Below are 24,859 nucleotides of genomic sequence, written 5' to 3'. Positions count from 1 at the left end.
ATTAATTCTGGAAAATATTTTTTTCTGCCTTCAGCTATATAAAGAAGTCTATAGTTTCCTTAGAAACATTGCTAGAAAAACAGGAAAAAAGATGAACCCTACTTTCAGTAGCTTTATTCTGAAAAATAATAGCCAGCTGCGAAACCAACTGAAGTTTGACGTTTCTAAATAACGGTTTGTCAAAATAATTGACATTTTGTACCCTACATATTCTATCTACAACTAATTATAACATGAATACTTACAGTAACCTAGAAAAACTAAATATGATTTTAATTTATGGAGATGGCCGAAAGAACGCTGAAGCTGCTAGGTATTTATACCAACATCGTTTTCCGCAGAGATAACTTCAGATACAATTTTCGGGAAGGTGGCCAGGAATTTGGCTGCAAATGGAAGTTTTCAAAAGAAAAGAAGAGTTTTTAAACCCAGAAGGGCACTCCTATAGATTTCTTTCTTTGGCATTACCCAAATGATACTGACGACCATAAACACAGAATAAGAGTAGAATGCCGGGGATTAAATGAAGAAACACTATTCTGTGTTTGGAAGCAAATGGAGGTCATTTTAATTTAATTTAAAAATATATAGGGTTTGTTATAGCTATTAGTTAAAATAAAAGAAATAAAGGGCCGCGAATACAAAACTAAATCACCCGGTATATTGTAAAGTAATTAATTCGTATATTTTCTTGCTCAATGCTACAATGTAATACTGTTTAACATATGATGTGTTAACGACAAACAATTCAGCAGTTCCAAATAAAGTAATTCTTAGGATATTTTCTACTAATTAATGAATGGAGAGAATACACTTTCTTTACGAGAAAGTTGGCAGTAATGGCGCATTAATAAAAATTATTGTTGCCATATGCCACCGTTACTTTAAGGACTTTTTGTGTGGACACTGGTATTTGATTCTCGTCATTGATTTGGATTGTGCTAAATTTCTTAAAATGTTTTCAGGATAGTACATCACAAAATAAGACTAGGTATTGTATAAAAACTGTTTTTGAAAATAAAGGAAGATATAATCGATTGAAAGGGGGTGACAACTACAGTGTTTTTCGATATTTTGAAACTATTTAGATATATATTATTTATATTTTAAATTTATACTTAAGCATCTGGACGTTAATTTATACAGTATTGTTCAATTATCAAATAATTTTATAGTGTTAATCGCCTTCCTCGGTATCTTATTATCCTTATAACACCCTTGATACCTTAATTACTGTTACGGAAATGTTTTATTATGTATGAGATATTATTTTTGTATAATCTATAATTTTTCAAAAATTTGTACATTGAAAAATTTAATCGCGCCGAGTGTAACAAATAGCATTAAGTAGCAGAGTTGTAATATTGATATACAAAATTATATAAATTACACGTATCCAATTACTACATTTTAATTCTAAATATTCTAGTATTATTTAATTATATTTGCCATTATAGTTATGGTACGTAACTGAGAACAGAAGAGAATGTTTGATATAAAAAATAATATAAAAACTATGCCTATAAATTTTTTTAATTAGGTATCTTTCTAATAACACATTGTTCATTTTTGTTTGCCTGACAGATTCTTATATTCTATATTTAGCTTAGGCTAAATATTTAGTTATTGCAATGAAACCAACTTTTTGGAGATTTCTGTAATTTATTTGTTGAAACAGTACAGAATTTTTTTTTAACAACAACCATGCATTGGGAATACTTAGACGTAAATTTCGTAAATACAAACAAAGTTGGATTTTTTTCAATATCGGAAATTTTTTCCAGACAATTCAAATTATCTTTATAAAGTGGCTAAAGTTTTATTTATGTCTTAGTAAAGAAAATTAATTTAAAACTGTTTTCCGTGTTTAATTTTTCAAAGCCGGTCTATCAATTTGCTTTTTTGGAAATATACCAAAATGTACTTACATAATTCGATCCAGAAATAGAAGAACCTAAGCCAAGATAGATAAAATCACTATGATGATCGGTAGTAAGCACTAGGAGTTGTTTTCAACTAGTGACAGTTGAACACGCGACTCGAAAATATATCGGAGACTGTGGCGGACACAGTCAGACTGAACAGCTTCGTGAGCCCCAGAGGTTCAGAGCACACTGACCGACTTTCGAAAGAGGTATTCCCAAACTCTCGGTGAGAGTAGACCCGCGTCACGAGGCTTACCACCAAGTGCCTGCATCCGGGAGTCCTCTTCTCAGAGTTCGCCGTCGAATTCAGCAGAAGGAGGTGGATTAGAAATTTTGCTTGTAATCTTGAGAATTATCCGAGATCATTACTATTCTACTTAGAATAAAATCGGATTAACGTGCTTGTTAGGTATGGAACATGTACTTAATTCTCAACTTCCTACGATAATATTTGTAGCTTTACATGATTGTATGAATGTATTGTATAAAAGCGGTCATATAATTTAATGGCGTTCGGCCAAAATTTTCGAGATTGAAAATAGTAGATAGGTTCTGTTAAAAGAGACCCAGATTATTTTCTTGAATGGTGAAATATGTGCTTCAAATTATTCTATGATATTGTGTCCTTGTTTGCTGTAAATATTAAAAGTTGAAGGAACTAATAGTAGAATAAAAAGTACTTAGCCTTAGACGAAATATTTTATTGAATCTTTCATTCTGTCATATTAAAACTGTTTCGCTGACTGTTTAATCCTAAACATCATATGTTATTTTTAGTCTATTTTTGAAGGTATTAAGCTAATTTAAATTAATTAAAAATGCTTTTCTAAAAAATGTATCAAATCATTAGATGATAATTAAATATATATATATTTTATTATTTGTTTTGTATTGTAAGATTGGAGTTTTTCGTAAGAAGAACAAAAGGGTTGAAAAGGGTGCGAAGGGTGGAAATCGGTTGTTGATTATTACGTTAACAACATGAATATTTGTTATCTGTCTTGAGGGCGTAAATATATGTGTAACTAAAGAAAAATGTAAATACCTCAGACAAATATCCTACATGACCTATTTTTGAAAACACACCTGAGCACCCTATTATCTTGTTAATAGATGTGTCAATGATTATTGTACAATCAATAAGCAACTGCGATACTACTTTTCACCAAACTCTTTTATACCGGGTGTCTCATTTTAAAAAATACACGTCAATATCTCGTAAGTTAAGGGCTTAATGAAAAAATTTTTCAAATAAAAGTTGTAGGGTTTTGAGGGGGACATCTAATGGTGACCTTGACCATGACCTTCTAGGTCATTTCAAGGTCAAGTTGATTTTTTCAAATGGAAACATATTTTTGACACCAGAAATGAAAAGAGCAGAAAAGTTTACATCCAACTATGACCTTTACCGTGACCTTCAAGGGCATTTGAAGGTCATTTGAAGGTGATTTTAGTTTTTTTGTTGCAAAATATGAAGTCAAAATTTGAAAATATTCAAATCCAATATGGCCGATCAATTTTTGGTAAACATTTTTAATATTTATATGGATTGAAAATGCTTCAACCTACGTTAAAACTCAAGGTCGAGACGATTATACGACATATTGGATCCGCCGTATCGGATTTAACTATTATTAAATTCTGAGCTAGTCTGAGTTCAAAAACATTTGAATAAAAAATGCATGCCGCAAAGGGTTAATGGGTATTCTGGAAAATTATGGCGAGCCCCACATATCAAAAAGAAAAATATGAACAAGGTTAAAGTTTTGCCTGCAAAATACTAGAACGACCTTCAAATCACTTTTGAAAGTTAAGGTCATGATCAAGGTTATATCCGGAATCAAAATTCTCCGCACTTTCTATTTTGGTCTGAAAGATACCGGTTTCTATTTCAAAAATTAACTTGACCTTGAAATGACCGTGAAGGTCAAGGTCAATGTCATAAATGGACGTGAAATGGCCCGCTCTTCTCATTTCTAGTCTCAAAAATAAAATTTTCTAACAAAAACTAAAATGACCTTCAAATGACCTTGAAGGTCATGGTCAAGGTCGTAGTCGTATGAAAATTTTCTGCTCTTTTCTTATCTGGTGTCAAAAATGTGTTTCCGTTTGAAAAAATCAACTTGACCTTGAAATGTCCTTCAAGGTTATGGTCAAGGTCACCATTAGATGCCCCTCTCAAAACCCTACAACTTTTATTTGAAAAATTTTTTCATTAAGCCCTTAACTTGAAGAGATATTCACGTGTATTTTTTAAAATGGGACACCCAGTATATTAATCATCTAAACAGATCTAAACATTTTCATACTGTTATTGGCACCCTTCCCGGTGTCAACTCTAGGTCTGCAATGTCTTGTGGCTCCGATTAGCCTCAGGACACCCTCCCGACTAACCCACCACCACCGGATGTTAATGCATGCAAAGGGCGAACTCACGATGCAGCTCATTCGAGTACCATTACAAACACATCACAAAACGTACACAAAAACAGTATCCACGGATGTCTACACTGTCAGTACTGACGAGTCGATAAATGTCATTAAATATTACTAGTAACTGGCCAATCAACTGTGCAGATTACCAATTCATCAACAGTTACTAACACATAATAATTCTTTCTATAACGAACCTTATTGTTACTCGAATGACATACAAGGTATATCTCGAAATATGACTTTACTAATCTATGCAAAGGAGAGTTAATTATTTCTTCTTAATAAAAATAAATACTTCTCATTAAAATCGGCAACGTAAATTTATGAAACGATACTAACTAACAATTATTTTCAAGACCATATATAATAGCAGTATTCAATATACTCAGTGATAAAACTTTCAGTATAAGATTATTAATACTAGATACCTATGATCCTATGAATGCCCAGAAAGAAAACTCAGGAGTTAACCTAGTATTTCTAATAAATAGGTATGCTCAGTGAGAATACTCCTATTACCATTATTTTCACCTCACAGTTTAGGTAAAGGGAACTGTATGGAATTTGTAACGTAAACAAAACCAATGAGCGTCAACTAGCCACTTGAGCTGTTCATAAATACCAGACGCCTACACGCTGTTAGGTGAATCCCTACAAAGATTATTCAAATACAAAAAAAATCTAAAAAATGTTACGAAACAAAGTCAAATCATATTCGATATCAGAAATCTAAATAGGCAAAGAATATCTAACCCACAGACAAGAGTACTGATATTGCGTGAAATAACTAATCTTTATCATGAGTCAAGAATCATGTTTACGACTTTAGAAATCTTTTGCGTACCTACCATAATTTTTGATATCGAAAAAAATCGTATGATATATCTAATTATGGAATCAGACAAAAACAACATTGCGAAAATACATTATTGGAAATCTAACAATAAGATATGTTAGATGAGATGCATACATAGACCACCTAGACTGGCTTATAGAGCGACTTTGGAGCCTGATTTGGAGCCCAGCGTTCAGTCGTGTCCTAGCATTTGACGTGTACGCATCGCTGTGATTTCGATAATTAGACGTTTTATCATGGGCAAGTGTATTGTAAAACATTGTATAAATAGAAGTGATCGAGTTGGTGAAGAGAGGCGAAAAGTTTCCTTCTTTAGGTAAGTAAAAAAAAGGAATATATAAAAGGTAAATATGTACGCCATTTTTCGGTTAACGTCACAAGTTTCTAGGGTTAGCTTTATAATTTTGTTCCCCACATAGTGTAGTGATTAACGTGGTATTGTTATTATAAAATAACGAATGAATTACTGTAAAATATTTTTAGTCATTATTTACTTTAAGAGTCTTAAATTTTTATGAAATTTTACCAATTCCCGTCATTTCGATATAGCTGAAAATTAATTATATATTTTTTTCAATTAAAAAAAAAATGCAAACAAAACTAATTTCAGATTCAGTATTCGTACAGTCAATTAATTTTTATTAAAGATCGTGGTTGTTTGACGTATCCATCTCGAGATGTCGTAGTAATATGCTAAGAAACAGAAAAATTAATAAAATTTTTAAATAATTATGAAAGCAGAACACCTAGGCTACAGAAAAATAAAGTTGTTTATCATGTATTAAAAAACTTTCTGAATGTGAACATATTTGAAAATTTGCATGAACATCAATTTGATAATTTGCCTAACAATTATAATCATTTAATAGAACTTGTAAGGGCTGAATGTGAAAAGTATATCGATGTACGAATAAATCAAATTATTTAATTCGGTAAAATCTACGAAAAGACAAATATTAAATAAATTAATATTATTTAGAGGAAAATAAATATATTTAAATTATTTTGTAGTTTGATTTAATATGACACTAAAATATACTATTTTCTGAATTACAAACTTAAAATTGAATATTTGTCATAAGATGCAATATAATGTTTAATATGTAATAAAAATATTACTTAATCCGGATCTGCTTAAAGATGCGCGCGATCAGATTGCCTTCCGCACTCCACTTCCCCGGATTTTGCATTCACTGGTACCCGTGCATTGGAATGAGATACGGCCAGTCTAGGTGGTCTGTGGGTGCATACTATATAGTTTAGTATAGTATAGGCAACACATCTTACATAAATATTAAATTGACAGTCGGTTTAGGTAAAGAAAGATCAATATACATATGAGGAAATTTGTAAATAGTAAGTATACTCAATACTAAAGAAATCTAATTGAGTTTTTAATACAATAAAATAAAATAGAGTGGGTATCTCACAAATTATCTAATTAATAATTATTGGATATAATATCTTACTAAATAATTGTTTATTACTTTTTTTTTTAATTTACACTGTTTCTTAATATTAGAGCTGTACTCTTAACTAAAATAGAATATTTAAAATTTTTCTCCTCACATTTAACATTCGTTTGAGTGTAATGAAAATATACACCGTGTCCACCTAGTGTGCGTAAGTCCAATATCTACGTTAATAAAATATATAACTAAATTTTTTTTCTACAGAGTTACCTACTTTCTCGAGCTGCACAAAATGAAAATATATTTGCATATACAGGATGTTCAGTTTTTCCTGGACAGGTATCAACTTAATTTTTTTAAATGGAAACCTATATTTTTTATGGCATTATCGAATTCTTCGTGAAAAATTAATGGGACATTGTGTTATGATCCCTATTAAATATTGATAGTTTTCGAAATAATCGACTTTTCATTTTCTTTCTTATGTTTCGTCACTTCTAGTAGTTGACATAATTATGATTGTATGACAGCTAGAAATTTTTTTTTTTCAGGAACTATAGAGTGAAGATGGCTCTTTCAAAAAACGTATCAAAAGTTGACCTGCGATATACAGGGGGCAAAAAAAATCGTGCCAAACCTGTTAATTTAAAATTTGAAAAATCTCGACTTTTTCAAATAGAACGCCCTGTGTTTTATGATTTCATTAGATGCCTTTCTGTAGACCCTACAATTTTAATAGCTTTCCATATACCTAAGTTGCGTAGTTTTTGCAAAAGATCCATCTTTATGTACCTAAAATACCGGATTTGCGCCCGTATATTTATTTTTATTAAATTTATTAGTTGTCTAGCTACACTATTTAAAATAAAAATTAATAACTGAAAAATTTAGATATTTGAGTTTAATGAATAAGTCTTTAAGGAAAGTTAACATTTATTTGTAAATAAAATCAAAAAACCATAAGTGATTAAGAATTAGCCAAAATATGGGAAATGTTTACTAGCAGCACGTATTTACAAAGCAAATAATCCAAATTTACAGAGATTCTCACTGTTTTGAAAATGTGAAGGAAAGGTTTGAATGAACAGCAAATGCGAATTATGAGCAAACTACCAGGAGACATGAAAGTAACAACGATAATAATATTTAGTTTAAAGTTGTGGCGTCTGCTGTTGAAAATCCAAATATTAGTGCCACGAAATTAGTAGTAACCTTGGAGTTTTCAAAAGCTTGACAAATAAAATATTGAAGAAGTTTCATCTGTATCATATTGAAAATCAAGCATTGTTACGTTACCGCAGTGAAATTGGAGATTAAAAAATTTGAATGAATAGAATTTTGTAAAAAGAATACTCATAGTCGCAAGCTAACCTAAAATAAATGTTTAAACTGTGCACCGTTGTTCTCTACACAAAGTATTGATCTACGATGAAAATGAATGTGGACATTTCTTAACATTTGAGGCGTTATAGTTAGAAACTCGTTTTGAATGGTGGTACTTCGTATACTCGCTCCTTGATATAACCCCACAAAAAAAAGTTCAGACTATTTAAGTCAGGCGAACGTGAGGGCCAAGGAACTGGACCACCACGACCTAATCACTGGTTTGGATATACGTGATTTAGGTGTTCTCGAACCTGAAAGATAAATAGGTAATAGGAAAAGTATAATAACAATAAAATAATTACATTACAGCCAAAGGAACGGGCGCAAATCCGGTATTTTACATAAAAATGTTTTTTTTTTGCAAAAACTACGCAACTTAGGTATAGGGAAAGCTATTAAGAAATTGTAGGGTTTACAGAAAGGCATCTAATGAAATCATAAAACACAGGGTGTTCTATTTGAAAAAGGCGAGATTTTTCAAATTTTAAATTATCAGGTTTGGCACGATTTTTTTCCCCCTGTATATCGCACGTCAACTTTTTATACGTTTTTTGAAAGAGCCATCTTCACTCTACAGTTCCTGAAAAAAAATAATTTCTAGCTGTCATACAATCATAATTATGTCAACTACTAGACGAAACATAAGAAAAAAAAAATGAAAAGTCGATTACCTCGAAAACTATCAATATTTTAATAGGGATCATAACACAAAGTTCCGTTAATTTTTCACGTAGAATTCGATAATGCCATAAAAAATATAGGTTTCCATTAAAAAAAAATTAAGTTGGTACCTGCCCAGGAAAAACTGAACACCCTGTATATGCAAATATATTTTCATTTTGTGTAGCTCGGAAAAGTAGGCAACTTTGTAGAAAAAATTAAGTTATATCTTTTATTAACCTAGATATTGGACTTACGCTCACTAGGTGGACACGGTGTATATGAAATGTTTATTTGCTTTTCTCGCAGATATAAATTGAAAACTATATATCTTTCATATCACCACTTGAAAGAGTATATCCATACATTTTTTTTTGTTTTCTAGAATAGACATATTAAATACATGTACTAAATCATCAATTTTCTGTCCACAAGAAACAATTGCTTCTAGTGCTTTTGGTAAGTCACGCTTGCAGGCAATAATTATAGGTGATTCTCCTTTCTTATTGACACAATTGACATCTGCTTTATGTTTTAGTAATAAACGAATAATTCCAACATTGTTCCTTCTAACTGCATGATGCAAGGCAGTCCACTGGTTACAATCACGTTCGTCTATTTTGGCACTGTTAGCTAACAGCAATTTGACAATGTTTATATGACCCCAACTACTAGCTTTCATCAGTGGCGTCTTTCCATAATCGTCACTGCAGTTCACAGTGACTTTCCAATCTATTAACTGTTTTACACAATTCAAGAATCCCTTTGATGCTGCAAAGTGCAAAGCAGACTTATTGTTACTATTATAATGATCAGTGTTAGCACCATTAGATTGTAGCACTCTAGCAACGTCGATTTTCTTGAATATAACACTTATGACAAAGGGGGTGTTACCATTACAACATTCAGAGTCGATGTGAAGACCTGGAAAATTTTGAATAACCTCTCTTACCCATTTTTCTTGGCCTCGACGTGCAAGGAAATACAAATGACTCTGACCTTGCAAATTCTTTTTGTTTAGGACATCTACGTCAAGGTCTGCTTGGTTAAAGAAGTATTCTAGGATGTTGTCATCGTTTTTGTTACATGCAATGTGTAAAGGAGTGTTTCCTTCACTATCTACTCCCCAGTCATTGAAACAGTGGATTTTCGTTAATTTCATTATAGCCTCTAGGTTTCCCGAAGTAACTGCCAAGTGGAGAAAACTCATTTTAGAACATCCAATCTGAAATTATAAATGAATAATAATGCAAAGAGGAATGATTGCAAAAGTTTTTCAATATTAATCAGAATGGCTGGTTATGTAACGTAAACAATTATTAAATGATATCAAAAATTTTACCTTTACGTTATTTAAACCTTTTACATCCAATGTAAAAAGTATATTGTTGTATCTATTCTTTATACTATGAAACAACAAATGAAGCTTGATATTTCTCGATAGTGATAGTGATGAATTTGCTACCTCATTTCTTATATGTAATAGCGTATCTAGTTCTAGTAGTGACCCTGACAGCATTGCGTAGTCAACAGAGTCCATTTCAAGTAAAGTATCTTTTTCCAAAATGCCTATTACACATTCTAAAAAATAGTTTTTTGATATTTGTCGAATTATTTTTTTATTTGATTCATTGGGTGGTTTGACAAGTTCTAAGGGCATCAACAAGATATTTCCCCCTTCCCGCGTTATTTCAGAATGTTCATCTAAATTTCTCAACTTGTCAGCATCTGTAGTAATTCCAGTATCAAAAGAACTTCCATAAGAAGACAATAGATGGAAGATGGATCTCCCCAAGAAATCTGTTTGGGAAAAATTACTTATTTCATCAATTAATTTCATGACTTTACCATCTTCTTTGTTAACGATGGCGGAATGTAGTGGTAATTTTTTTGTTACCATGTTGTCGATAAACAATCGGATTGTAGTTAGCTCTTTCAAAAACAACATTCGAAAAATGTTGGTTATATTAAAAGGCGTGCATCCACTTAACTGCTTCTTCACTGTATGTAATATCCAACGCGCGGCTAGAAATTCAGCATACGTCATATGACTAAAAATTGGTATATGATTTTCTACAAATCCTGTGATAAAGAAATCTTTGGGATAATCATTTCTAAAAATACGTACATCTTCGTTAAATTCTTCCATGTCGAAGACATTTTTTAAAGCATCATCCTTAAAGAATACCTTCAGAGCCAGTTTAGATATAGTTCTGATATACCATTCTTTCCGTACTCCGTAATCATTATCGACTTTTAAATTTATAAACTTTTCGAATATGTCGTGAACGTGCCACTTATGTTCTTTCAAATTGTTCTCCGGATTCAAAAATATTTCCGTTAACATCATGATTTGTTGGCACGTACCTATAAAAGAATCCTCGAGCAAATGCCTTATGGTTTCTATTGCCGTCATAATAACTTTAATGTCATTTTCATTTTTATTCTTATGTGTTAGGTACTTCTGGACAAATTTTGTTTGATCTGTCTTATCAAATTCAGCAAGTTGCATGGAAAATACTCCGAAAAAGCTTTCAAACTCCACTTTTAAGTAGGGTCTAGCTACAATCCAAATATTAAATCCCTCTTTACTTGCTAATTTAAATAGATCCAATAAACCTGGCTCGCTTACTTCTTCGTAGTCGTCTATCAACCATATGATTTGTTCCTTCAGGTGCTTATAAAGTGGTTTAAGAAAAGTATGGAAAGATTCACTTAGGTCATCAGTTTGACAATTGTAGGAGAAGTCAATGAGATCCTCTACTGTTTTAAGGTTCTTGACTCTGGCACTATATTTTTTTAGATCCATGTGAATGACCCACTGGTTCGATAGTAACTCCGAATTTATAAAACTCAGAAATGTGGATTTTCCCATACCGGCGTTATTACAGATTATATTTATATTACATTTTTTGTAGATGTTCATAATGTCTGTGTCTTTTGCAAGATGGCATGTTAAATATGGTCTTAGAATTTCGATTGAAGCATTAGTCTGCATTAACAGAAAACAATCATGTTTTATATACTTAAGTATGAAGTATGTACGATTAGAGAAGAGACGTTCTAACAAATTTGTTAACGCCATATCATATTCAGTTGAAGTTTTAATAATGTGATGAGGTTTTTCGTACAACTCATCATAGGATTGAATGAGGTGAATGACGTCTATACATCTATGGTTTTTTATTTTTGCTTTCGAAGGAAAACTGTATATAAAAAATATATATTCATCCTCATTAAAAACCTTGCTATTTATTACTGGAACATTTATGTGGCGGTTTATGTAGTATATTGGCAAATCATTCACTTTGCCAATTACACATTTTTTAGTTAATAAATCAATATAGCTATCAACTGATATTTCCTGTTTAATGGTGCTGCAGTTTTTTATTAAACCATATAAATCAATAGCAGTTTTGTCCTGCAATGAAATCATCAGTTTTCTTGAATGGTTAAAGTATAATTCTTCCTCCATGTCTCTAAAGTTTTGAAATACTTTTATTGTGTCAAGAAAGGCGAGTCTTTGTTTATCGGCATTGAAAATAACAGAATATATATTAAGCGCAAGTAATATTTTCTTTATGAAACTAGCAAATAATTTGTTAGAGGTTGTAATGAAAAAAGGCACTTTCCGTTGAATAACCATAGATATATACAGGAGTCGAATAGTGGTACGTCCACGATATACTGCAAAAGCCTCACTGTTTATGACGTGCGAAGATAACTTTTCTTCTACATGTTGGGGTGCAAGCTGATCCCAATCTTTAAATTCCATTGATAAATCGCTGTAAAAATTTTGTATTTCATGAAAAATTTCGTTCCACATCAACACTGAAGAAGTTTCTTGGGCAATCACTGTCGCATCGAATTTACAGACTATATTGTTTAAAATTGATTCATCAATCTTTTCAAGAGAACGGGGTGGAACAAAGTCCCCAAAAAGTATATCCAGCAATTTCACTTTAACATTAACTTTGTAAAGTTTGTTAACATAATAACCATCCTTTTTATCCCAAGCGAGAAAAAAATTTACAATAACTTCTACGGTCTCATCATTTACTCCTAGTAAACTTCCAATTTCATTATCTATTGACTCAGCATCTAATTGTTCTGTGTAAAAGTAAAATTGGTCTAAAAAGTTTTGGTCATATTTTCCACATTTATTGGTAATTTTTAATACGCTTTCTTGGTTTAATGAAGTGTTAATAAACCTTTCTGGTTTTTTAGAACAAAAACCTATATTTTCACTTACTATCTCTTGGTTGACCGTACAATTGTTAAAGAGTATGAAAAAGATTTCCGTTTCGCTGGAAATTTCGTGCATGTCAAAAAAATTTTTATTTTGCATGATTTTGAAAAAGGCTTCTTCATACAACTTCAAGCCCAGACTTTTGTCAGTTCCGTCTAGTTTTTCTGCTACTACGGGACGTATTTTTTCCTCATCTTTGTGTTTTATTTGCATCATAAACAAATTTTCCTTTCCATTGCAGTGTTCCGTTAAAAGAATTATGTCGTCGAATTTGTCGACTTCCCGTGTATTAGAAAGAATCCAGAAATCCTTTATATCTTCGTCTAAAAAGCATTTTAAAGCGACTAAAGCAAGCACCTTCCTTTCGTATTCCTTCCCATGTATTCCTGATTCAATCCTCTTTTTTGATCTCTGAAATCAGTTAATATTAGAAAGAAAGAAAAAATGCCTAAAGGTCTAATGCCGTACAAAAATAGCAATACCGGCAGCCAGGAAATATTTGGACTTTGAACTGGGATTTAATTTCTGTACGGCAACCACTTTTTTGATAAAATATAACCAAAAACTATCGTACTAAATCATGGCCGGTTATAATTAATAGTACAAATTAAAAAAAAACAATTAAATAAATTTTGAAAATTCCTTATTATAAACTAAAAAGGTTACATTCAAAATATTATGGCTGTAATTGACTTTTCATAAGTAAAAAAAACAATACCGTACATTTTTAACTAGTGAATTTTACATAATTGATAATATTTTTCCTTAAATTTTTACTACATTTTTAGGCCATTAATAACTATACGACATTTACAAATTTTCACCATCAAATATAATATAAAGAATGAAAATTGCAATACCGTACATATTTGTTGGAACAATTCTCCGACACTGCATAAGTTTTAAGTTAAATGAGTTTTATCCTAATTTCAAGAGAAATTTAATTTATACCGTCGAAATTATGGCATTATCTTTAAGATTAAAAAAAATTGTGTATAGAGAATCGAGAAAATATTTTGAGAAATTTAGAAATTTAATAACGTGCAAGAAAGTATTATTTTTAAATAAATATAATAATAAACAATTAATTTTAACTCNCATTGATATAAATTCTATTTGTAGTTTTAGTATCACTATCAATCTTTCCATTCGAATTTATTAAATTATTATTTTATTCTTAACTTTTATGACTGTAAAAGTCGAAATCAGTAAATGTTACAGACCTAAAACTTATTCAGAAGTGCATCTTCCATTTAAAAGACTATAGTAGTAATATTAATAGCCCTGAAAAAGTTATTGGTGTATGGTAAAATTGTTTTAAAATATTTGGTAGATTCTAATTTAAGTCTATTAGATATTAATTAAGCTGTTATTTCTTCAGGTAAAGACGTAAAGAAGAGGTGTACTCAGAGTTACACATAGGGAAGTGGCGGCAGAGACGGTCACAGGGACAAAACCGATGAATTTGTCACCTTTTAGGTAGACATCGAATCCCTCATATAATGCTATTATCAACTTGAAAGGTATTTGTTTAAAATTTAAATATCGGTGAAAAGTAAATTACTTGAGTAATCAATTTATATCTGGAGTATTTTTGTGTAACTTGCAAATAATAACAAAAATAAAACAAAAATAAGTTATTCAAACTCTGATGAATTTCAAAATAACGAACAAATCGTTAACGGAAACTACAAAATATCTTCATGATGCACTGGACTAACATTTTAATGATTTTAAAAGTAAGAGATGCACATATTTTTAATGTAATAATGCTGCCTGCTGTACACTTCAGTCGAATTAAATTTTGAACGTAAAAAAGTTATTAGTATATATTTTATTACACTTTATGATGGGGTATGTAGATAATAATGATAATATCAAAAAAACTAACTCGAAAGAAGTTAAAAAATAGAAAATAAGCGACAAAATTACGTGTTTTTAAATTTTTTTTACTGTCCATGAAAATCTAAACAACCTATCGGAAAATTAGTTATTTTATGTTGCAGGCAATTAAAGTACCTACAATTTAAGATACCTGAAGTCATATTTCACCAATTTGTTAACTGTGAAATAAAGGTCCAACGCAGAAAAATTGGTTTTCGAAAGGCACTGCAAAAACCGATGGATGCAAAAAGAGCAAATTTCCGAGCAGCTTTTGCCTGATCCTGGGACATTTTATTTATAACGCTGTTTTGTACATCTTACTTTGTTAGTTGTAAAGAGCCACTTAATTTCAATTCTTTGATTTTTTTTCTTTTTCGATACGTTTCTTTGGATCAATTCGAACCTATATCTACGATATTATCTAGATCTAGAGCAACAATTTTAAGATTGACTGTCTTTTCCATAAATTTTATCAACATCTACCACTTTTTGCAATAATAATGCACTGCGTTCGACCTTTATTTTACAGTTGACAAATAATAATAATAATAATAATAATAATAATAATTGCTTTATTGCCCAACAGAGATTCCATTTACAGGGCAAATACAGAAGTAAAAATAAATAAAAAATAAAAAAAAACGGAGTTAAATTTATCAAAGCAGAATGTCTAAAAAAGAAAGAAAATATATAATCCAAGTCATAATTTAAACCAATTATGAATACATATATGGGTTATAAATTAAGGTAAAACATCATCATTCAAATTCCGAACAGCTACTTGTATAAGTTCCCTCAGTGTACATGCATTAATATCACAGAGGTGACTAAGTCTATTGTAATTATTACACATCACAAAAATGGGCGATTTAAATAGCAAGTTTGTCTTGGGTGCACAACAATAAAAAGTCACAGTATGTCTAATCGATGACCTAGGCACAGCAAAATTTAATTGACTCAATAGATCACAGCAATCTATTTGGCCATGTAAGAGTTTGTATAAAATAGAAAGTGTAGCACATTTGTGCCTTAAATTTAGACTAATTAAATTGAACCTATTTTTTAACAGGCTATAAGCTACACCTCTTTCAGGATAAACACCATCAATTTTATATACTAGATATTTCAAAAATTTCCTTTGGATCGATTCAATATCAACTTTGTAACATCTATAGAATGGATACCAAATCACATAACCATACTCAAGTTTGGAACGCACATAAGAGTAGTATAGTATTTTCAAAGCATCAATGTTAGTAAACGTTCTACAATTTCTAACTATAAATCCATACATTTTCATTGCTTCACCGATTTTCAAGGAAATATGTTGGTTGAATGATAGTTCATGGTCAAACAGAATGCCAAGATCCTTATAAGAGTCGGCACGATTCAAAACAATGTTTTCTAATTTGTAATCATAATAAAGAATACATTTCTTTCTGCTATATGAAACAATTTTACACTTAGAAGAATTCAGGTACAATTGATTTTCATTACACCATATCAATAACTTGTTAAGGTCATTTTGTATCTCTATACAATCCTCAACACTATTAATATCTCTATAAATCTTCAAATCATCAGCAAAAAATAGTTTATGACAATCAAGGACATGACTCAAATCATTTATGAAGAGTAAAAATAGCAAAGGGCCAAGGTTAGATCCTTGAGGCACGCCTGACGTTGTTAAATATGCCGGGGATTTAAAGCCATTATACTCAACATATTGTTCCCTTTGCTTTAAATAAGATGAAATAAACCTTTGAGCTAGAACAACAAAACCAAAATTACCTAGTTTATTCAATAATACAGTGTGACTAATCCTATCGAAAGCTTTGGCAAAGTCAGTGTAAACTGCATCCACCTGTCCTTGATTATCAAGAACTTCAAATGCAAATTGGGCAAATATAGTTAAATTCGTTATGGTTGATCTATTATTTAAGAAGCCATGCTGAGATTGAGACAATTGATTATGTACAGATAGATAAATGCGGTTATATAAGACAATTTCAAATAATTTTGCAAAATTCGAAAGAATAGAAATTGGTCTATAATTAGAAATAAGGCTATTATCACCGTTTTTGAGAATAGGGCATACTCTAGCTATTTTCCATAGTTTAGGGAACTCAATACATTTCACTGCCAGATTAAATAAATAACAAAGTGGAGTAACAAATACACGTATACAATCTTTCACAATGAATGAAGGTATCTTATCAGGACCAGAAGTGAATTTATTTTTAAGCTTATTAGCAGCATCAAGAATCTCCACCTCTGTTATTAACCCAAAATGGATATTGTTAATATTAAAATTACTTTCCTGGGGACAAAAACTATCATCAGAGATAGTAAAAACACTTTTAAAGAAATTACTAAATGCACTGACAATATCTTGTGGTTGATCTAGTATAATATCATCATAAGACATTCTCCCAGGGATTCTGCTACTTCTATTTTTTGAATGCACAAATGACCAGAACTGCTGGACATTGTGAGGAATTGCTGTCTGGATCTGAATTAAGTAATTTTCATACGCCAATTTGATTTGATCTTTAATTAATCTACGTAACCTCTTAAATTCTTCCAAGTGCAATTCATCACATGTTTTTTTATATTTCATATGTACTTTAGCTTTTCTTTTAATATTTCTTATGCTGTACATATTCGTTGGAACAATTCTCCGAAACTGTATAAGTCCAAAAATTAAATTTATACCGTAGAAATTATGATGCCATTGTCTTTAAGATTAAAAAAAATGTGTATAGAGAATCGAGAAAATATTTTGAGAAATTTAGAAATTTAATGACGTGCAAGAAAGATTATTTTTAAATAAATACATATAACAATAAAAAATTAATTTTTATTCAATATTCATGAGAATTCCTATATAAATACTTACATTTAAAACAGTGGTATAAAATATATGTTTTGAAGTAACAGTACCTTTGCATTTACATATTTGCAACTTCTCTTACAATTGTTTGAACAATTTATTTATGCAAAAATTGAAGTATGCCATTGGTATACAATATACAGGGTGTTACGAAATTCGCGATCATGTTAAGTTAGATAATGTCATAAAAAAATGTCTCTTATCATTTTTCAATCAGATCGATACCTTTCGAGATACGCCAGTTTTAAATATCCAAAAATAATAAAAATTTTCAATTTTTTATCACTTGATAAACAATTATGACAAACGAATTGTTCAAAATTTCCACCACCTGCTGCTAAACATGCTTCAGCACATTGTGCTACAGCTTGTATGGAGTTGCGTACCTACTATCTCTCTACTGCTATATCTCGAAAAATATTGGTCCGATTGAAAAATCATAGACACTTTTTTATCACCTTATCTAGCTTAATATGATCCCACAGTCCGTGTCCGCGAATTTTGTAACACCCTGTATGTTTGAAATTAGTAAAAATAATTTAAAAGTGCATTTGTTACAAAAACAACTTTAAGATTGTTGTAGAAAAAAAAAATTAATATTTATACCGACCTATGGTTTCTAAACGGCATATTACTTAAAAATTATTTTACATCTTAAATAATGTTTTAGCAACAATGCCGATCATTTTTCAATGATCGGAAATCATAAAGGTCAGAATAGGGGTTTGCATCCGGGGTTTCTCACTCCTGTATCGACAAATATGTACGGAATTACTGAAAAATATTTCTATATGATATTGTAAGTCTCATTATAGAAAGGCCGTAAGTACAGTAGTAAATAATTTGTATTAAGGAGAAAATAGTAGTAAAAATAAAATCATTTCTTGCAAGTAATACTTATTTGCAAAAATATATTTCAAGCCATTTAGAACCATTTTTTTGTAAGGCATTTTTTTTGGTTGATTATTGTTGTCAGTATTAACGAAATATATTAATGCCGCAAAAATTTTTCACCGTGAATTTCTACTTCTCAGAGGGAAATTAATTTTCCTATAGTAAGCACATGTTTAATGAAAAATGTACGGCACGGCCAAAAATGTCATTATTTTATAAAATAGAATTAAAATCTGTATCAGCAAGTACGTACGGCGTCGCTTAAAAATTTATCTATGTGTCGATCCGAAACTTGCAGTGTAAATGCCGTACCTACTGTAATAAATCACCAAAACTCGGGCAAAAATTGTCGGAAAATCAAAATGTTTTCTGGCTTCCAGTATTGCTATTTCTGTACGGCATTAGGTCGAGGTTAATTTTTTTTTTAAATAACCTATATACTTTAGAAATGCCGTGGACAGGTTTAGCTTACTGTGTACTCACCTATACCAACAAGAATTGACGGCATAGTTTCTAAAGTTGTTATTGTTATATGTGGTAGTATTGATTTATAAGTAATTCTTACTGGGTCAAATGACTCCTTGAAAATTTCTGATGGGCTTGTAGTCTAATAACGAGCGTTCAAATAAAAACGTGGTCAAGTTGGTTCTGAAAATTTGGACGTAGGGCGTAGCGTATAGCAAATGAACTTAAACGTCATCTGTCAAAGCGCTATGTCGCCGCTATCAATTTGAATATTTTCGTTTTAAAAAGCGTTTAAAATGATGTTTTCTCAAGAACAAAAAGTGTTTATCATAGAGTCCTACTTTAGAAATGGACGCAAGATTGACGGAATATGGAAGTATTCTATTGAGGAATGTTTCATAGAATTTCAAAATCAATTTCCCGGCGTTGTTGAGTACAAAATTTTTCAAAGTGCAGTTCAGCGTTGTGTTAATGTTTTTCGTGAAACGGGCAGTGTAACAAGAAAAGAAGGAAGCGGCCGACCTAAAAAGCGGACTAAAGAATTAAAATGTCCAAGAAATAATGGAAAATGCACCAAGAACTTCTGTACGTGTTTTATCACAAATGGTGGGAGTATCAGTCGGTACCTGCCACACAGTGTTAAAAAAAGATTTGCGTTTGTTCTCCTTTAATTGTTTGTTATTGTTATCACGATTATTCTTTAAAATAAAGTTATATAGTCATTAACGTTATTGAAACTGACAGCTGCTATACAGCTCGTTGAGAAATGAGGTTAAGTTGGTCGCTATAAGCTACTCCCTACGTCCAATGTGTCGGAGCCAACTTCGACCACGTTTTTATTTGTACGTTCGTTAGTACAAATTTGTCGAAGCAAACACATACTCGTAGGTTCTTACCCTAACATATATAAAAATAGAATAACAAACACTTACTTTTAAACGGCTGGTGCCTGACATATCTACAGCATTAATTTGATAACTATGTCAATGGTAGTGAACTTTTTATTACCAATTTAAGCACAGCAATTATTCACTAAATTTAAAAATAATTGTTACTGCAAATTGTGATAACGTGCAACCCAGACCAATGATAATGAAATCTAATTGAAAAGAAATATCCAGTGTTATCAGTAAACGTTTATTTCATTTGGATACAGAGGCGAATTCAGTTTCATCGGTGAAACAACTGATAAAACATATCTTGGATGACGTTAGTTTTTGATGAGTGACGAACCATTTGAACAGTTCACTTAATATACAGGGTATTTGGTAAGGCGATGCATTCCTTGCAAGTGATTTGTGATATATTTCCTTAATATACCATATTCCGAAAACGCTTAGTTTCCGATCTACAAAGTTTTATTAAAAAAATGCAAATTTAAAAATATTGCGGAAAGTGCTCAGAATATTTTAATGAAATTTTACTGGCTTTGACAGTTAACAATAATACATGTTTTACGATAAAAATATTGTTCTTAGATTCTCCAGGGGCGTACGTACAAGCACGTCTCTGGATATTTTTTGTAATAAAATTGGTACAAAAAAAAGCTGAGTGGATAATTTCTGCTATTTTTCAAATTACTGAAACCGGATTACGCCATGCAATAAATCGATTATAATTTTTTTACTCGAAAACGGTGCGTCGTAAGAAAAATAGACGAGACACCTTTTCTCTTCCAAATTGAACAAGAAATTCAAAAATAATTTTTATTTTGAGAAAAATCAGTGGCGTATCATTTTTTTCTTTAAAAATATCCAGAGACGTGCCTATGCCCACGCCACTGGTGAAACTGAAAACAATATTTTTATCGTAAAACATGAACTGCTATTAACTGTTAAAGCTTGCAAAATTTCATTGAAATATTCTGAGCGGTTTTCGCAATATTTATAAATTTGCATTCTTTTGTTAAAACTTTAACACCCTGTAGATCGGAAACTAAGAGCTTTTGGAATATGGTATATTAAGGAAATATATCTTAAATCACTTGTACTATAACTTCCTGCTCGGAATGCATCTACTTACCAAACACCCTGTAGGTATACAGATTGTTTCAGAAAGACCTCCCGTAAATACAGGGGGTGATAGAACGACAAAAAAAAAATAATTTTTTGTCGTATGAACTATATGTCTATCTTCTCTTGTTTTCGAGATACAGAGCGAAAAATAAAATTTTTTAAATAGAATATTTACGAAATTTTTTCGATATTTCATAGAGGGCGCTAGTTATGCTACATCCCTATTATATTTTAAGTTCTAATTTTTTTTAATGTAAATTCTAATGTACAATTTTATTTTCTAAAAATAATGTAGGTACTCTTGTTAGAACTTCCTAATGTGGACGGTTTTCGAGAAAAAAGACTTTTAATTAAAGTCGGTGTATAAAATAACTTTTCTCAAAGTAGGCTTATGTCAAAATTTATCGATGGATGTCTCATAAACAACGCATACATCCTTAGTAACATTTTAAACTCTAATTAACCCTATTAAAATTTTAGTGACTGTTAGTGACTATAGTTAGAAATGACTAATTAGTCACTAAGATTTTGATATAAAGTTAATTAGAGTTTAAAATATTACTAAAAATGTATGCGTTGTTTATGAGACATCCATCAATAAGTTTTAACATAAGCCTACTTTGAGAAAAGTCACTTATTTTATACATGCTTTCTCAAAAACCGCCCCCATTAGGAAGTTCTAATAACAGTACATTATTTTTAGAAAATAAAATTGTACATTAGAAATTGGAGACCGAATCGTAAAAAACTTAAGCTTAAAAAATTTAGAACTTAAAATGTAATAGGAATGTAGCATAACTAACGCCCTCTAATAAAAATATCCAAAAAAATAATTACACCAGCGTATTTGGCATCCTTAAAAACCCCGGAATACCAAATTTCATAAAAATATTTCGCACCGTTTAGAAACTTTCGTAAAAATTCTATATAAAAAAATGTTATTTTGTCGCTCTGTATCTCGAAAACAAAAAATTCTTATTTTTTTATCGTACTATCATGCCCTGTATTTCGGGAGGTCTTTCTGAAACACCCTGTATATGTATGTATTTCTAGTGACTACTTAGTCGCAAATTTTTGCTGTTTATGTTGCATTAATTTACATCAGAGCCGGATAATGAAAATTGAAGTGGCCATATTTTTGTAAAAATGAACGGATACCGTTTTCTTAGGAGATAACGTCTAAATAAAGAGAACTTTCGTGTTGAGAAAGTTTTGGTCGAAATTTGGGATATATATAATTAAAATATATGTAAAATCGTATGGGTCGTCAAGAATATTTTGCAATACAGTGTAAAATGTTCGACTATTATTGTCTGTAAGTAGGTATTTATTTGTCTCGATATTAGGCAGTTTTTTTGGTTATTTTATCATCTTACGCAATTAAAAAATATTCTTATATATAACGAAAACGGTTGTTCGACATCTAATGACGTTATAGGTGCATATTTGAAGTAATCTCTAAAAGCAGTTAATGAATCCATGGGAGAGCTATTGCTATGAAGGTGTCTTCATCTGGAGAAGTCATTGTCAAATTTTCTCTGGCATATAGCACTGTTTGTATGTCATCTACCATTTGCAGTGATTCATCTAACGGTAATGCAGTATTTTGTAAGTTTTTTTATAGCATCTGCAATTGGAATGTAATTGTTGTAAATATTCTCCAACTGTGTCCAACTCGACTATCTTGAAATTTTATTTGGCTCTTCCGAATAGCAGCGGATTGTTTGGCATCGAATTGTAAAATTACGGATTTTATTTTTTGAAAATGTTTAAAATAATGAAATGATGCCGCTAACCATGTCCCCCATCGTGTAAGAATGGGTTGTGGAGGTTCTGGAATGCCAGGACACTATTGCTGGAATTGACGAATACGTTTCGTGGATTTGAAAAACACTGCCTTGGTCTGTGCTATTTATTAATTAATCTCATTTGGGTACCACCGACGAATTGTTTCTACTACAAGATGCAATGCGTGGAGAAACACTTGTTTGTTAGTACTTAATTTCGACATACCTATGTATTTACTTTTTAAGACAGAAAAAATTTCATCGAAAGAACAAAAAACATATCTGACACGCTGCGACGTAACCGGATACTACCTACCTACCTACTGCTGTCGTTAGAATGTCGATTATTGCCGATTCCGGTTTTATTTGTTATTCCTAGCGGAACGGCGGTGTTCCCTCACCCATCCTGCCGTACGTTAGTGAAAACGAACTAAAAATGTCGTGCCTTACTAATCAGTCAGTCAGTGGCTAGTTTTAGTACATGTTTTTGCCCCAAAAGTTTTCTTGTTTCAAAATATTTAACATTTAAATCTTGAAGTAAAAAAAACTGAATTTTATGATTTATAGCTACAGTTTTACGAAGTCTCTTATTATTAAATTTCATATTCTTGTTTAAAAAAAGTCCAGTGCCCAATACAAATCTGATATGTATTTTGTGTGTTTGTTGCGTTTATCTGTAGCGATAAAATTTATCAATATCGTTTGTGTGCAAATAGATTTGCCTTAAGGTAAGTAAATAATTAATAACTACAATATTATTAAACTAAAAATAATAAAAATTTGTTGTAGGTACTTTATTGTTAGATCAGAAAACATTTTGAGAGAAGCCGCTGTTCCAAATTGATTTGAAATAAAAATGTTGAATTATAATATTTTTCGAATCCGTTAGTAGTTATGAAATAGTGAAAAGAAGCAATCCACAAACAAATTTAAATGTAAATTACAGTATATCAAATTACTAGCAGCTTTCAGACAAATGTCTTCTGGAAAAGAAAGTTGTGTAAAAAATATAGGCAAGATTTAAAATTACTTTTTTTTTTAAGAAATTCCCTCATTATAGCTATAAAAAATGTATCAACGAAACATTACATTATTTGCGCGTCTTAAGCCAGGTCCACATTAGTAAAAATGTACATTGTCCATTGCCGTTGAATGTAGAAGTCGATACAAGTGTTCGTTCCACAAAGACATAATTTTTGTTGATATACGGGGTCATTCACAACTCAATGGACGTAGAACAGGTGCGTGTAGAGGACACCAAAACAAATTGATTTTTCATATGATTTTTTTTTCTCATACCTACGGTTGCGGAGATATTGGCCTCAGAAAATGTCTTTAAAAAATTGAAAAAACTCCGCATTTCAGCAATGCCTTAATACAGAACAACCAAATTTTGTAAATATATTTGCAAATTTTCAAAGTGGCCTCCTCAACTTCGATACATTTTCATACTCGTTTACCCAAGTTTCCAATTGCTCAACGTATCGATGGCAATCGAAATCGACGATTATAATTTATTTTTTGTCATGTGTTTTTATCATGCGATTTTAAATAATCATCAAGAAAAAGAGACATGTCGCTGAGATTACTTTTTTATGTTCTTTTCGATAATCGTATGGGAATACCAAATAAATACATACTGGGCGATGTTTTCTAGAGTTACAAAAAAAATTAAAAATTTTGCAGTCCGGACCTGGAATACATATTATTTAAAGAAAATGAGGTTTAAAATATGCATGCTTATTTACAAAATCTACCCTCAATTAATCCTTCGCTAATTTTAGTTGCAAAACCATTTTTATCATGTGTCCTTTACGTAATTTAGTTTTAGAAGCCTTAGTTTCGTATATTCAATAGCTTATTTAAATAACCACCAAAGTGTAACAAAAAAAAGAAAGACGTCCTTAAGATCACTTTTTTATGCTCTTTCCGAATATCGTATCGGAATTTCAAAAAAATACATACAGAGTGTTGTTTTCTAGACTTGCACAAAAAAT

General features: G+C 31.0%; 2 protein-coding genes across 2 annotated transcripts in view; both read right to left on the bottom strand.

The window, feature by feature from the left end:
- The window catches only part of LOC108913899 (balbiani ring protein 3-like), a 67,638-nt gene extending 65,535 nt beyond the window's left edge, over positions 1–2,103 (bottom strand). The window contains exon 1 of the mRNA XM_018719553.2: positions 1,929–2,103. The gene's annotated coding sequence lies outside the window, so the exon portion shown is untranslated. The remainder of the gene's footprint in view (positions 1–1,928) is intronic.
- Positions 2,104–8,183: 6,080 nt separating this feature from the next.
- Positions 8,184–11,550, bottom strand: LOC111691980 (alpha-latrotoxin-Lhe1a-like). The gene is made up of 4 exons (XM_023455559.1): positions 10,804–11,550; positions 9,675–9,900; positions 9,285–9,599; positions 8,184–8,266 (listed from the first exon to the last, which is right to left on the bottom strand). The coding sequence occupies exons 1-4, from the start codon at positions 11,548–11,550 to the stop codon at positions 8,184–8,186; spliced, it is 1,371 nt and encodes a 456-aa protein (XP_023311327.1).
- Between the last annotated feature and the right edge of the window lie 13,309 nt (positions 11,551–24,859).

The sequence above is a fragment of the Anoplophora glabripennis genome, unplaced genomic scaffold (genome assembly GCF_000390285.2).
Source record: "Anoplophora glabripennis isolate ALB-LARVAE unplaced genomic scaffold, Agla_2.0 scaffold775, whole genome shotgun sequence".
NCBI classification, from domain to species: Eukaryota; Metazoa; Arthropoda; class Insecta; order Coleoptera; family Cerambycidae; genus Anoplophora; species Anoplophora glabripennis.
The sequence above is the reverse complement of the archived record's forward strand: the minus strand, read 5'-3'. Positions and strand labels throughout refer to the sequence as shown.

Bases quoted from the DNA above. Each gene is read 5' to 3' on its own strand.
- LOC111691980 (XM_023455559.1), bottom strand. From the start codon at position 11,550: ATGGGAAAATCCACATTTCTGAGTTTTATAAATTCGGAGTTACTATCG. The intron at 9,901-10,803 runs GTACGTATTTTT...TTATAATTTCAG, and splicing joins TGGAAGAATTTAACGAAGAT to ATTGGATGTTCTAAAATGAG. The intron at 9,600-9,674 runs GTCAGAGTCATT...AAAATTTTCCAG, and splicing joins AAACAAAAAGAATTTGCAAG to GTCTTCACATCGACTCTGAA.